Source organism: Nothobranchius furzeri, chromosome 4, assembly GCF_043380555.1.
Source record: "Nothobranchius furzeri strain GRZ-AD chromosome 4, NfurGRZ-RIMD1, whole genome shotgun sequence".
Lineage (NCBI taxonomy): Eukaryota > Metazoa > Chordata > Actinopteri > Cyprinodontiformes > Nothobranchiidae > Nothobranchius > Nothobranchius furzeri.
This window is the reverse complement of record NC_091744.1, coordinates 78715114-78730520: the sequence shown is the minus strand read 5'-3', so window position 1 is coordinate 78730520 and position 15407 is coordinate 78715114. Positions and strand designations below refer to the sequence as shown.

General features: G+C 43.8%; 1 protein-coding gene across 4 annotated transcripts in view; it reads right to left on the bottom strand.

Moving 5' to 3' along the window:
* Nucleotides 1–15407, bottom strand: part of srgap1a (SLIT-ROBO Rho GTPase activating protein 1a) — a 109902-nt gene that overhangs the window by 15959 nt on the left and 78536 nt on the right. For 3 of the 4 annotated variants that reach the window (XM_015964962.3, XM_054733290.2, XM_015964964.3), the window contains exons 9-18: nucleotides 12977–13174; nucleotides 12686–12770; nucleotides 11171–11198; nucleotides 10432–10537; nucleotides 8329–8389; nucleotides 7728–7805; nucleotides 7420–7554; nucleotides 4938–5043; nucleotides 4585–4809; nucleotides 3122–3201 (exon numbers count right to left, since the gene is read on the bottom strand). In XM_015964962.3, coding sequence (XP_015820448.3) covers nucleotides 3122–3201; nucleotides 4585–4809; nucleotides 4938–5043; nucleotides 7420–7554; nucleotides 7728–7805; nucleotides 8329–8389; nucleotides 10432–10537; nucleotides 11171–11198; nucleotides 12686–12770; nucleotides 12977–13174 — 1102 coding nt within the window. Of the gene's footprint in view, nucleotides 1–3121; nucleotides 3202–4584; nucleotides 4810–4937; nucleotides 5044–7419; nucleotides 7555–7727; nucleotides 7806–8328; nucleotides 8390–9747; nucleotides 9782–10431; nucleotides 10538–11170; nucleotides 11199–12685; nucleotides 12771–12976; nucleotides 13175–15407 lie in introns of all 4 variants that reach the window. The other variant, XM_015964963.3, reaches the window with a different exon arrangement.

The following is a 15407-nucleotide window of genomic DNA, read 5'->3' as shown; positions in this document are numbered from 1 at the left end:
CTCTTCCCTTCCTGTGCTCGGTTTACAGATTCAGCCTTTTTCCTGCCTTTATTTATTTAAATATGCAGTTTTTTCTCTCTAATCCTTTAACCCTTTGGAGGCAGGCGTTGCAGATTTGCAACAGTTAAAACCTACCTACCTGGTTACTCCACATATGTATTTCATGAGCATTTTTTAACTCAGAAGAAACCCTGAAGGACTAATGTTGTTCGTCCTTTTATCCAAACTTACTTTGAGCCTGTGAGGGTTAAAGCATTAGATGCATTCACAGGCCCAACATGTGTGCAGACTTCTGCACGTATAAATTATACAAGTGAAGAAAAAAATGCGTGACTTGAAGGATTCTAAGGATTACTCACAAACCGAAAATCCTGTTTTTACTGCAGCAAACCACAGGGACGCCATGTAAGACGGATTATTTTAGCTTGTTAAAATAGTTGTCTCACTTTTCACCTGATTAAGGTAACAGATGAGATGACGTTGCACTCCGTGTGATTAAATTGACCTTTCCAGATCATCTGGCTTGAATAATTAGCTTAAACTCACCCTATGATCCTTTTAAACGTCTAAAACTCATTTTGTTCTTTCCCTTTTGAAATGTTATTTAACTTAAGGGGGTTTGATTCCATCTTAAATCCAGAGGACACGATAAAAAAGTGAAGGTCTGTTGCAGAAAGCTGTTGCAACTCTACAGGAAAAGAGATCTGCTTTTGTGAAATCCAAATGAGGTCACTGGGATTTAAAAATAGCTCATGACAATAACTTGACCACAGTTCAAGACTCCACAGGGAGGAACTCAGTTAGCAGGAACATCTTCCTCTACAGTATGCTCAGAGAAGACTCTGGAGCAAAAAAATGGAGGTTGTGGAAAATATAGCATAATTAAAAAAAAGAGCTTTCATCTTTTCCACATTAATCTGCACATTTTCTCGTTTGAGCACTTAAAGAGCAAGTCACCCCCAAATCAACTTTTTTTTGCTGATCAACTAGATAAACGAGTGTCTAATCGTGCAGCACACACGTGTATTCAATAATTTGGCACTTCAGTATAGTTAAAATTTAAATATTCTGCCTAAAACTATCAGCGTTGTGCCGTTGTCAGGTAAAAACTCTGCACTGTATTTGAATTTAAATCTGCCACCGCTATTGGCTAAGAGGTATGCTATGATGTAAACTGGTACATTATGATGTCACAATGCTGTCGTGAGCCTGTGTGTGTGTGTTTGTTAGCGGCTCCGCCCTCTCGGTCTGCCAGGCAACAGCATTTGTTGCATTTTTCAAACATGAAGTGGGAGTGGAGTTAGACTCTGGTAGGGGTTGACTTGCTCTTTAAAGGAGTGGTTGACTCGTTTAATCAATACATTTGCAGTGGTCTCTAGTAAGAATGAATGCCTTGTAAGTCATTCTCAGGCGGAACGAATATACTGGTGCACCATTTCTCGGACCTAAAAGCTAATAATAATAATAATAATCATCATCATCATCGAACTTATACAGCGCTTGTTTAGGACACTCAAAGATGCTTTCATGCACTCTCACATTCACACACTGTAATGGGCCATTCCCATCTGTACCGGGTCGGCCCGGGCCGGGTAGCCCCAGTCGGCCCCAGCCTGGCCTGGTTGATTCCACACATCCTGGCCTTAAGCCCATGTGGGCTGATTCTACCCACCAATCAGAGGCTTGCTCTAATGGAAGGTGTGAATTTGCTGTCAGCAGTGGGTGTGTTGGCCCTGGTCGGCCTGAAGCAGACCCCCTCGAGAAGAGGGCTGAGAATGAGCCTTGGTTGGCCTGGAAAAATACCAGGCCACCCAGATATGTAAACAACCTACGCTACCCGGCCCGGGCCGACCCGGTACAGATGGGAATGGCCCATTAGTGATGGTAAGCACCAACACAGGCGAGTTGGGTGAAGTGTCTTGCCCAAGGACACAACAGCAGAATACCCCTGGCGGGAGCTGGAATCAAACCCATTACCCTCCTACCACCTGAGCTACTGCTGCCCCATATGGGGGAGGGGGGGAGACGCGAGGCGGAGAGAAGGCGCAGTGAGAACTGAGTCCACGACCCCGCATCACAGCTGACCTTCAAACGGCAGGTTTTAGAGTCTTGTTTCCTGATATTTGGACATCTCGCCTCAGATATCTCCACAAATACAAGCCTGGAGGACATTCTGCTGTTTGGTGAAGCTGCTAATGCTAACTGTTAGCTTCTACCAGACGTTCTCTACTGTTTCCTGGACACTAAGCCAACAACAGCCTTACCCGTTTTGAGTTGAGATGAGCGAGTCTATGAACGCTAATTCACAGTGTGACGTAGATCTGTGAGGACTTTCAAATCCTAGATTTTCATCGTCTATTTTCTACCAGACGCTAATTCAGGAGATTGGTGTAGAAGACTATTTACATGTTTGGCCTGCAAAAACTCAGAGTGATCAGTTATATTCAGAAAAAAAAGTTTTTTCAGTCACCCACACTTTTAAGACATAAAGATCCTCCATTTATGAAAAGTTAAAGGATTTGCTGCTCTAGAAGCACGGGCGGATACGTTTTGATTTTGTGATGATGTGAAAACAGGAAGTGTTAGCACCAGGGGCTACAGATGACGGATTAAATGTCACGCTTAGCTCAGCTATGACATTTCTCACCTTTTTCTGAGAGAAACAAACCTGAATCAAATCTGCTTGACTAATTCTACAAGCTGACACAACTTGAAGGAAGAACTCCCATGATAATATCACCCAACACGTTACAATCACTATAATCCTCACTACTCCCATAAAAACTAGAGAAATAATCTGGGAAAGTGGGAAAAATAAATTACAGGAATGTGGTATAAGTCACAAGGCTTCCCAAGGGGTCAGGGGGTTGCAGATCACCATGGATGTTATAAATCAAGGATGTGTTGATGTTCTGAAGCCCCAAGAGAGAAGCAGAACCGTTAGAATATGAATGGCTGTCCATCACTCTGAGCCGTGTTCGCTGGTCGTTCAAGGTTAAAGCCCTTAATTGGCTGAAAGGCAGGATTAGACACCCAGAGCTCCTGGAAGCCGAGTTGAACCGTCACAACACCACGAGGAGGGAAGATGAAACGAACCATATGTGCCAGTGTGGACACTCACCGTCCTCACTGGTGTGTGTCTCTGTCCCTCCCTCATTGTCCACCTCCTCCAGGGCTCCGTGTTCGCTGTAGGGGCTCTCACTGTGAGGAACAACATGCAAACAGTTCATCATGAGGCTCCAAAACCATCGATTCATTTTTGTTTGGATTTGTTTTCTCCCGTTTTGCAATTTAATACCGTCCTCTAAAAACAGGCGTGGGGAACCCTGGTCCTCGAGGGGCCGGTATCCTGCATGTGCTTGCTCCAACACTTCTGATTCAGCGGTTGATTCGCCTGTTCTGCAGCTCATCAAGCTCTGCAGGAGCCTGTTAATCACCTGTTGATCGACATCAGGTGTGTTGAAGCAGGGTTGAAACTAAAATATGCTGGATAGCGTCCCTCGATGGACCAGGGTTCCTTACCCCTGCTCCAAAACAATGAAATAAATATAAATCTCACAGTTCTTCAAAGTCACCGAAGATGATGAACACATAAAAGGCAGAAGATGTCATCGTCACTTTTATTGGGAGTTTCTGAATCTGTTTGTCTTCTTTTGCTAAACTCTTTTTTTTTTCTGGCATCGTGCTGAGAGGGCTGGCAGCAGCGCCACACACCCATCTCCACAGATTTCCCCCTCCAGGAACCGAGCTCCATCTCCTCCCATCCTAACATGTCAGCAGCCACCTCCTCTACCGGCGAGAAAAAGAAATGAAGGTGCCAAGACAACAAATCCCCCAGGGGCTTCGTCTGCACAGCCGAGAGGCACGGCTGTTCAGAGACGGGCGATTAGTCCTAGTCAGGGACGATTCCCTGCCAGCCTCAACCGAGACAGACAGGAAGAAACAAGAGATAAGCCCTGCTTACAGATGTGGAACTGGGAGCCTCTTGTTTGACCTGTCTGACTCTGGAATGTGCTGCATTTTTATTAATCATCACTTCCTCACCACGAGACACCCCTCCTTCGGCTGTGACTGAAGACATTTTAGAGATCGTCTCAGGCTATTCTACCTGAAAAGGAGTCCACGTAAAGCCACACATGCTCTACCTCCTCACGTCTCTCACCCACAGCCTCAACGGCGTGTACACTTACTCATTTCAACCCCCGCGTTGCTTGCTCGGCTACAGTACGGGGCATACCTATGCGTTTGATGAGACCCCAGTGGAGGCGTGCTGGCTGTGTGCCGCTGCTCCGTTCACATTAACAAAGATGGAATGAGAAAACCACCACCGCCACCTGTCAGACGTTTTAAAGCTACGTCCCGTTCGGGAAATCTGTGCAGCTGCACGGGGTGACTTCACTGGAATGTTTTGCACACTTGCCTTTAATAATAAATGAAATAAGCCGACCCACAGACAGCTGAAGCAGGACATCCTGGAAGCTAGGGTTTCACTCAGGAAGAAACCAAACTCCTCCTGTGGAACAAACCTCACATCCGACTTCAGCTTGTGGGCAAGAACGCTTGATGAGTTGATGTGTTTCTCACCAGTAGTCTCCCCCAGCCATGCACTTCTCATAGATGGGCCCCTCCAGCTCTTTGGCGTCGGGAAAGATGGTCTCGTGGTGGATGATGATGGTCTTGATGATCTCGTTTACATGGGCCTGGCAGGAGACTTGGTCTTGGCTGTCAGGTGTGGGCATGAGCGTGGGTCCGAAACATATGGCCAAGTTGTATGGGTCCATCATGTTCTCATCACTGTACTGGGACAGACTGGAAAGATAAGACATAACAAAAAAAAAACCAGAGGTTCCTTGATTGGGTTTGTTTATTTTCCACCAAGTACTGGTTAAAACAGTGAAACGCATGGTGAATGTACTGGTAAGTGTCCATAAACTCACTGGTTGAGGAAGGCGAAGAGGTAGCGCATCACAACAAGGACTGATCTGGGAATGGTCAGGAGGATTTTACGAATGTACAGTGATCTCTCATACAGGTTGTCTACCCCTGCAGTAACAAAAACAAACAAGCAAAACACATTAGGTTCATTAAATAACATCAGGACCGTTATTAAAGTGGATCTGTGGGATTTGTTTTGGTAGATTCCTTCCCGCGGCAGATTAAAACGCTCTGCTGTGTCGTTGCTCCTGGTAAACGTATACGATCACCTAAAACCAGGAGATCACTCAGAAACTCTGTTCTCCTAATCTGATTTCTTCCTTCTTCGAAAACTTTCAATGCTTCCAGTAATAAAAGCAACCACACAGCACAGAGTTTCCACTGAGTTTTACTGTTTGTTTCCATGAAAGTGGGATTTATTTTGTGGTCAATAAACTAACTGAGGCTCTCGATAAAGCTTTTCTCTCTTTTGCTCAGTCTAGAGACAATTAACCCTACAATTACTGTTAATCCATTTAGATTCATGCAGACCTGTTGGGCTTTGGTTATGAAGTTGGGCTTTGCTTTGTGATGGGCTAGGCCAAACATTTTACTACAAGCTGTGCCTTATCCTCAGCCTCCAAACTTGCAGATGTGCAGGAACATTGTTGGAACCCTGAAAACCACCTCGAGCTTGCGCTCATATCGGCCTACATTTCTGGACTCACTGTTACAGACTTTTATGTTACATCTCCAGAGAATACGCAACATTGAATCATGGGTTTGGCCTCCTTGGGTACAATGGCATTTTCTTCGACAATATAAAATGTTCGGCTTCTCCCTAGAAACACTTCTTTGACAGTGAATTAGCTTGGAAGCAAGCGATTGTTGGGTTAGAAACTTTGACACCAGGCCTCTGCTGACCAAAAACCTTACTTGATAAATTTGTGGAGCAGGTGTCCTAGGGGGGTGCTCTTTACCTGCCTTATGGCTGTTAGCTGTATTGCTAGTGGTTAGCATTTTTAGTTCACTGATCGTCAATAGAAACCACAAGAAGAAGTTTTGCTTGTATTGTTGGCATTATGGCGAAGCCTGAAAGTAAAAGTAAGGGAGTAATGTCTTTGTAGGACAAGAAAAGAGCTAAAACCGGAGTGAACATCAGCGTGGCCTACACTAGTTTGATGGAGCTAAAGAAGGCCACAAAATCACAGACTGATGGTGACCTGGCTTTGTTGCTACTGGACTTGCAAGTAATAATGTTATTTGTCAAACAGTGTGGATCTTTTTACTTTGTGGTTTATTTTAGTGTTAGTTGGCTCTTGTTAGCGTTAGCTCGTTGCTAGCACTAGCTACAGCAGGCTGCAGCAGGGTTGTTTACGACAACTGTAACTCCACTTTCAGCCAGTAGGGCGGAGGAGCAGGAAACTTCTCTGTGTTACTTTAACAGCTTCCAAATTTCTTTTTCACAAATTAAGTTGACTCATTTCTATTCAATCCTTTATTTAAAATTCTAAATTTATAAAACACACATTCTGAAACATTTCTTTCATGCACTTAGTTTTGTACCATATGCATGTTTAGACACACCAGAACTGGCTGAAAATGCACCTCAGATTATATTTTTCTTTTGTTAAACCACAAAGTTCTTATATTATTGTACGTGGGAGGAGTAGGAAGGACTTTCAACCCAACTTCTTGCTTCTTCTGTTTGTATTTTTAACTTTTCTTTATTTGCACAAAACAAAAAAGCACCTCTCAGCAGAAAACTCCATAAAATGCATCTTCATTTGAAGATGCAACATGGAAACTTCTGTTTGTGAAGACAGAGCCAGCTTTTGCGTCTTTCGTTACTAAATCATTTGCTCCACCTGAAGCAGTCTTCCTGTTTAACTTGGATAAGCTGGAGCGCTGCTGGCTGCTAAAAATAGTCCCGTCATCCTCCAGCCATTCCGTGTCATCCGGGAATTGAGCTTCCAGGAGTCTTGTGATGCACTTCATTTTTCATGAATACCTAACCAGGATTCCGTTTGGCTCTCGCCACGCTCAGAAGCTAATATTTAAAGGTCAGCTTCGACTCAGACTTATTCATCACAACAAATACATCAGCAGCCTGCTGCAAATTCCAAAATGTAAAATATGACGAGCAGCATGCTGTGTGGAGCCAAAAAATCAGTAAAAAAGGGTAAGCACTGCAGGAGCGGTTAAACTGAAAAGTGATCACGTCATTAAGGATTTTAAATGTGGAGCCTTGCAAGGCGCTCAGCCCTCGCTGGAACCGCTCGTGTGTTGAGCTGGGGAATGTAAACAGGGAATCCCCATCACTCACCCGGCACAAATGTGTGAAGGTACACCCAGGAAACACAAGGACTCACTTCACACACCAGTGTGTACACTAAGCACACACTCCCACAACTCAGGCCGACATCGGATATGATGTCTCGTCACAAAAATAACATATGAACAAAATGGAATGTATTAGAAACTTAATTAAATAAAACTTCTTACTGATGCATGCCATCAGTTCATTGAACCTCTCTTTGGGGAAAAGTGGATTCTCCAAACCACGGAAATAAAGTTTCAGGACTCCAGCCACCGAATTGATGTCATGATTATTCTCATCGTCGGCCAGAGGGTCGTTTCCTGAAACACGGACATATGAAACCACAACATAGACATGTTTAGCAAAAAAAAAAAAGATACTTTTATGTGAAATCTGGGTGTAGTGAGGATACTTTTAGATAAAGTCAACAGAATGAGTCAAACTTCATTCCCAGGTGAAGGAGATAACCAAGATAGAGAAGTAAACCTTTTACCTCTTTCAAATGAGTTCTTGATGTCATTGACCTCCAGCTGGGATCCAGGAACACGAAAGATCCCTTGATGCTGCAGGCCTTTAATGCAAAGGAGACATTTAACAACATATTTAATTCCAAAGTGAGGCTCATTTATGCAAGAAAACCCTCACTCAGCAAGTCTAGTGGATCCTATAAGACTCTTACTGTTCGCCTACGCTCTCCACTTTGCTGATTAAAGATAATAACGAGTCTGAGGGACCACAGCCAGGCTTAACTTTAACGTCTTCCAGCAAGGATTAGGACTTAATGTCAGGAAAGGTCAAACGACGGGACAAAATTCTAAGATTCCTTTCTAATCCTAATTAAAACAAACTTTTACACGATTCTCTGGTACAACATGTCTGTCTGGGAGGCCGAAGCTATAAACTGGATGAAGTCTGAATTTTCCCATAGCAGCAACGAGGCTGAAGCAAACAGTTTTATTAAAAACGTCACTATGAACACACCCGAACAATTAGAAGAATGTGTTCCTAAAACCAAAGAAACCTTCTAGGTCACAGTTGGGTTATGAAAGGAGTTTAATAAAAAAAAAAGTCTGGCTTGGTGAAAAATGACTCACCATAGAGATTTATGTAGCGGATGCAACTTTCAACCACTCGGGGGATAGCTTGGCCTGAGTCCTGTGGAGTCAAAGAAAAGCAAAACCTTTATTTTCTTAATAAAATCTGAGATATTCGTTTGTATCCAATGAATACATGCTAGAGCCTCACTGGTTTCTTATCTGACAACATTAACATTTATATTTAATGAATAGAAAGTTTTTAACACTAGTGTATATCCCAATTATTTTAATTTACAGTAAATGCCAGTAAAATGTTGTAGATGATGTGTTGATGCCAGAAATTAGGGATGCACCGATCAGGTTTTTTGCTGCCGATCACCGATACCGATATCAAAGAATGCTGATCACCGATACCGATACCGATATCAGCGAATGCTGGCCACCGATACCGATCACGTGGATTGGCCATAAATTTTCTACAACATTATAATGAGTGCTACAAACTACATAATCTGGGAATAAAGGAAATGTAACCTAATCTAAAATGGTCTGATCGGTCTGCTTTGATCTATTTTGAAAACTCCGATCAAAACCGATAGGGGCGCTATCGGCCGATTGGGATCAAATGCCGATCCATCGGTGCATCCCTACCAGAAATAGAATTTTTTATTTTTTTGCAAATTGGTAAAAAAATAAAATAAAATAAAAAATACACTCAAATAAAAGGCTCTAACATGTGAAAAATAATTCCAAAGCTAAACATGCAAACATGGCCTAACTTGTTAAATTCTTGAGACAGACTGAGTTGAAGTCACCTCTGTTTTTAGTCAATGCCACCCATTTTAGGTAATAATTTGAGATGATGGATTATAGCAAAAACCATGCAGAAAAGAGCAACTATCCAACACTCTGGGGTTGCTAAATGACATATTTGAATGTTGTCGATTACAAACCGCCTGTGTTTAATACATAAAACACATTTAACATGGCGGTCAGGGCTGGAGATGTTGGATGTGAACCTCCTTTAGGCACTTGGATGACGACTCTTCGTCTGCTCTGCTCTAAAATGAAATTCAATACTTGACAGGCACTTAACAGCATATTTGTTTAGAGCCCTCAGGAGGATGCAACGAGCTCAAACATAAAAACCATCCCCAAAAACGTGGAGCAACAGGGGTTGAATCGCAGGCCTGTGTGCAGCTGGATTACATAACAGGTTTTAGACGTGCAAGTTTGGGATGACGGCTTCTTTCCCCCACATAGACTGAATAAAATCTCAATGTGGTTGCGTTTCAAGCTGGAGATTTGCATAAACAAACCCAAAATGTAACTTAGAAGGAGGAAATCTTCAAATCAGTCTGTCAGAGGCTGGTTTCAGAAACTAGTGAATTAAAATGAGCAAACCAAGAAGGGGAAAGCTGTTGATGCAGGGCAGATGAACGAAGAGGGAAAAGACAAGCGGCCTAAAGTGTCTACCTGATGTCGAGTGTGTGAGTTCCGTCGTCCACGGCTACAGAGGAAAATTACAGCAGATAAAGATGGAGGAAAAAAGACAGAGATAAAGAGAAAAAGATAGATCAAGATTAGGATCAAAGCACCCTTCATCATTGCCTGTGTTGGCACCAAGCCCCCCCTAAATGAAGCCGGACAGAACCAGACAGGACTGGACTTGGCCGTTGGTGAGAGGCAGGGTAAAAGGCCGGAGGAGGGAGGCAGCACACCTTATCAGTCTGGCATCCGCACCCTTAATACCATTTGTCCTGCTGTTGTCACTGCCCTCTGCGCTCACTCTGGACCCGGAACAGAGAATTTCTCTGCCAGAGCAGCTCAGACATGCCAGCTCAGCAGTGAGCCGGGGGGAGCTGACAGACACAAATATTTATCCCTCTGACTGCTGCTCCGAACCTCCAGCGACCCTCCGAATCCATCAATGCCACCCCACACCTCAGGCGCAGGCTGCCCAAGCTGCCTGACTCATAGTGAAGGTTTCCAGAATCCATCTTAGCACACACAATTTACAGTTTTCTTTTAAATAACAATAAATCAGAGCTAAGATGATTTAGGGGAACCCACTGAAACGATCAGAAATCCAGAGCAAGATAAAGAAACAGAGAAAGCCGGAGGAGAAGGAAACTCATCCAGCAGATTTCAAATCAGTACCTTGATAAATGACTCCAAATTTCCATTAAATAACCTAACATTAAACAGAGAGCGGGGTCTAGCCCGCCGGTTGCCAGTGTGGGTTTTGAACAGCCCATTGGGATGTCTAAAATACAAAGAATGCGTTAGAAAAAAACAGCAAAAAATCAGTTTTAATAGTTTTTCACTAGAGTTCCTCAAACCTGATCTACTGCACATGAAGGACATAAAAAAGGCTACTTAAAAAAATCTTCTGCAGCCTAAAAACGTTTGTCTTCATCGTCTGTTTTTCTTCTTCTCTCTTTGCACAACAAGATATCACAGGGTACAGAGAAATGTTCGACCTGCTGGGAGCTGTGAATGCGTCGGCATCCATCTCATGACAGGTCCTGCAGGGAACAGCCTCTGTTGGTGTGTGTGTGTGTGTGTGTGTGTGTGTGTGTGTGTGTGTGTGTGTGTGTGTGTGTGTGTGTGTGTGTGTGTGTGTGTGTGTGTGTGTGTGTGTGTGTGTGTGTGTGTGTGTGTGTGTGTGTGAGACATAACGCAGTTTGACTTCTTGTGACCTACACAATGAAGATTAAAAGAGTCCAGGACTTTTTTTTTTCTGCTGCTCAATCATACAAATAAAAATGCGCCGCTGCCAAACCTTGACGAGCTGCATCGCTTCTTGTCCCTGTTACAGTTAAAACAGGACTTGCATGTAATGTGAAGTCACTATGCACAGGGGCTGATGTGTGTGATGCACAAGTGTGTATTTTACCTTGTGGTCATGTAGTCAGCTCTGTGGCCTGTAGCAAAGAGAAGAAGCATTAGAGGAGAAACGTGAGGCTGGAGTTGGTCGTGTGGACATGCCAGGACCTGTCTCTAAGGTCCCTGTAGTGAAATGTGCACATGGCCAGTGAGGCATTTGAAGTCTGCCATCTGTCGACAACTGCTGGCCCCTTGAGCAGCACAAACAAAACCCCCCCACACACACACACCTACATTTGCATGTATGCACACTCACATACAACACCATCTCATACAATTAAAGTATAGGGAAAAAAAACAGGGAACTGTAGCATGTTTAAATGATCTAAGCACACAGACGTGATAATTGCAGGTGTACTCACTTGACAGGCTACTTAAAAGATATGAGATATGACAAGGAAAGGACAGACAAAAGCTTCCATAATAATGTGGAAAAACTTGAGCATTACATGAAAACACGAGCAGGATATAACTCGCCTCTTTGTCTGACTCACTCTGCTCTGCAGCTCTTTGACAATAACAATGATTAAGGAGCGCGAGCGAGAAGCAGCAGGAATTTCTCATCGTCGTTAGCGCGCAGCTTGATTACTCATTAAGTGGGCGATTTTACGGAGACCACCGCGGCAAGCAAGAGTCCAGCGATGTGGGACGAGGGGAGTCTGCCGCAATGGAAATCCACCAAACAAGCACAAAATCAGCCACAGTAGATCGATCATTCATAATCCCCCATCAGGTGTCTGGCTAAAATCCAGATTACATCAAGGAAGTTTCACTTGATGGAAATAAAAGAAAACAAATGTCAGTTTTCTCTAACGAAAAGTTATATTTACAAAAGTCAGATTTGAAAATAAATGAAATGACGAAGTTGTGTACCGATAAAGAAGGTGTGGAGGAGTATGAGATCTTCACGTGGATTGGTGCTGCGTCTGCAGAGCGTTGTGTCGATCTGTCGTGGTGAAGAGAGCTGAGCCAGAAGGCAAAGCTCTCAATTTACCTGCCAATCTACGTTCCTACCCTCATCTATGGTCACAAGCGACCGAAAGAATGAGACTGCTTTCTTCGCAGGGTGTCTGGGCTCTCCCTTAGAGATTAGGTTAAGAAACTCGGTCTTTCGTGAAGGGCTTGGAGTAGACCCACTACTCCTCCATATCGAGAGGAGCCAGTTGAGATGGCTCGGACATCTAGTTAGGATGCCTCCTGGACGCCTCCCTGGTGAGGTTTTCTGAGCACGTCCAACCAGGGGGAGCGCTAAAGGAAGACCCAGGACACGCTGGAGGGACTATTTTTCTCGGCTGGTCAGGGAACACCTTGGGATTCCCCCAGAGGAACTGGCTGAAGTTGCTGGGGAGAGGGAAGTCCGGGCTTCTCTGCTGCTGCTACCCCTGTGAACTGACTCTGTACAAGCAGACAAGGATGGATGGATGGATGGTGGTACTGATAATGGCTAATTTGTCAGGGAGAAAGAATGGACAGGACCAGGAAAAAAAAGTTAGAACTCATGAAAGCAAAAGGTCTGTGGCCGTACCGTCGCCAAGCGTCCTCTTAAGCAGGTCGTGTTTGGCCTGAAGTTTGGTGATGAGATTGTCGCCCTCCAGAAACTCACGGAATTTCTGTGGAGAATTGAGAGTAATTACACGGCGGCCCTGAGTGCCGGCCAGAGAGCCAGCTCTCAAGACAGCAGTCATTGATAAGGCAGCCAAGGGCAAAGGACGCGCCGAAAGCCTTTTTAGAGCCTTTAACAGAGCATGTCTATCTTTAACTTGATCAACAGAGCTGTCTGCTTTACAAAATGTAAATGATAAGTGAAGGAACACACCATGAAGTAGAACTGCTCTGTCTCCTGTTGGTTGGCCCTCCTCTTGGCAATGCTGGGCTTGCTGAGGTACGTCTCTGACACAGTGGACTTGACAGACTCGGTGGACCGGCTGTGATGGAAGCATTCGGACACGTCGTAGTCTTCAATGGTTACCATGTCCTGGATGGTGGTCAAAGTGGCCTCTGATGTCTTTTTGACCTGTTGAGATGGAGGGGAAGACTTGGTCTAAGCAAAATCTGCCTAATGTCACCCCTTCAGCACCACCATGTTTCCATCATCCCACTCACTAAAACACACTCTCCGTCTCCTGACACGCTGAAAATTTCAGGTGTTTTCTGAAAAGACGTGCAATCCTTGAAAGTCCACCGGCTGTTGAGTACGACTCCCTGCCAAAGCAATCGATTTGCTTGCACTCAGAGGGTCTGGAGATGGTACATTCACTTGCAGACTTTAAAGATTAATTTCCATAACCACCACTCTCCCTGTCAACTCCGCTTCTCCTGCAGCACATAAATATCAGGACTTGGCCGAGTGTGCCCACCTCACTTATTGGAGAAAAATGTTCAACCTGTGCACGTGCTCCAGGCTGACTGTGTATTGGTGGCATGAGTTATAAAAACACATGTAACGGGCCCTCGAAAGCAATAAATAAATAAATAAGCCACAATCTGACGAGGAAACATTGTGCAGATCTAAAACAGATCTTGTTCTTATTGTCATTACCCAAAACCCATGGACATCGGTGAGGATTGGAACAAAGATCGATGAGTAAATTAAAGTAACAGATTGTTTTTAAATTTTAAGATAGACTTTTAACATTAATCGCAGTGATTGTTGAGTTAGAAACTTGACCAGTTTCTGCAGTCCTCTGCTGACCAAAAACTGCACTTCATACGTTTTTTGGAGTGGGTCGGTTCTCTAAAGGGGGAGCTCTTAACCCGCTTTGTGGCTGTTACCTATAATGCCACCGGTTAACATTTTTATTTCACCGATCATCAATAAATAAGCACATGAAGAAGAAACAACAGTTGGCTTTTACTGTTGGCACCATGCCGGAGCCTGGACATAAGGGAGTAATGTCTTTGGAGGCGAAGCAAAGAGCTAAAACCAGAGTGAACATTGGCGCGGCCTACGCTAGTTTGAGGGAGCTAAAGGAGACTACAAAATGACTGACGGTGATCTGGCTTTGTTGTTACTGGACTTGTAAGTAATAATATTTTTATCCAACAGTGTGGATCTTTTTACTATTGTAGTGTTCATTAGCTTGTTTTAGTGTTAGCTCTAGTTAATGCTAGCTGCAGCAGGCTTGTTTACGACAGTGGTAATTCCACTTTCAACCAGAAGGGTGGAGAAGCAGGAAACTGTTCTGTGTTACTTTAAGTGTTTTGTGATCCCTTTTTACCATAGCAGAAAAGTTCAGCGCCCGCATCACTACAGAAGCTGCCCAGATCAATTTGTCGCTCTCCTCCTCCGTCCTTCCCTCACTTACAAACAAGACTCCGAGATTATAAAACTCCCCTCAAAAAATAGCTCACGTTTATGTTGAGCATGATTCTAGAGATTATTCCTCTTTTACCTTGTGTTCATGGCATCTGGAACTGCGCTGCTCTGGGCGGCTGCATGTTGGAGTAGCTCTGTTGACTATATGTAAGTTTTGCCTTTTCTTAGGCATTTTTTCTTCTAGTATTCTATTATTTAGCTTTTTTCACTTTTTGAGCATTTGTTATGATGCGTAACCATGGCAACAAGCTGTTTACAATCGGGAGCAGCTGATTAACATTGGAAAGGCTGAAATAATACCTCAACTGAAGCCAGAAATCCCAAATGAGCTAAAACACAAGAAGCGTGGGTGCAGAGCGGGAGCAAAACAGAGACAGAGAAAGAGGAAATTCAAACCACCTCTTCCATCGATCATAATGGGCAATGTGAGATCACTGGCCAACAAGATGGAGGAACTCCAAGCCCTCTCAAGGACTCAGCCAGAGTTTCGGCAGTTTCGGAACCGCTGGAGGAGATAATGCAAAGAAGGATTCTCCAGAGAATCAAGAAAATGATGGACAACCCTGAGCATTCTCTTCACAAGACTGTCAGACAACGGAAGAGTGTCTTCAGTCAGAGGCTTCTTCAGTTTCGCTGCAACACTGACCGCTACTGGAGATCCTTCCTGCCAACAACCATCGTAATATACAATAACTCTTTGACTTGATTATTATTATTCTGAGCTACTACAGCAATCAATTTCCCTCTGGGATTAATAAAGTATTTTTGAATTTAACTGAATCAAAATAAATGACCGACGTGCATTTTATAAAATGACTTGTTTAATAAACCAGTTTAGCACGAGGCCTTCAAAGTAAAAATGAAAAATAAAAAATACGTGGAAAATGACAAATGTGAGTATGAGTCACTGATGCAGAGGAAATGAAGTCCG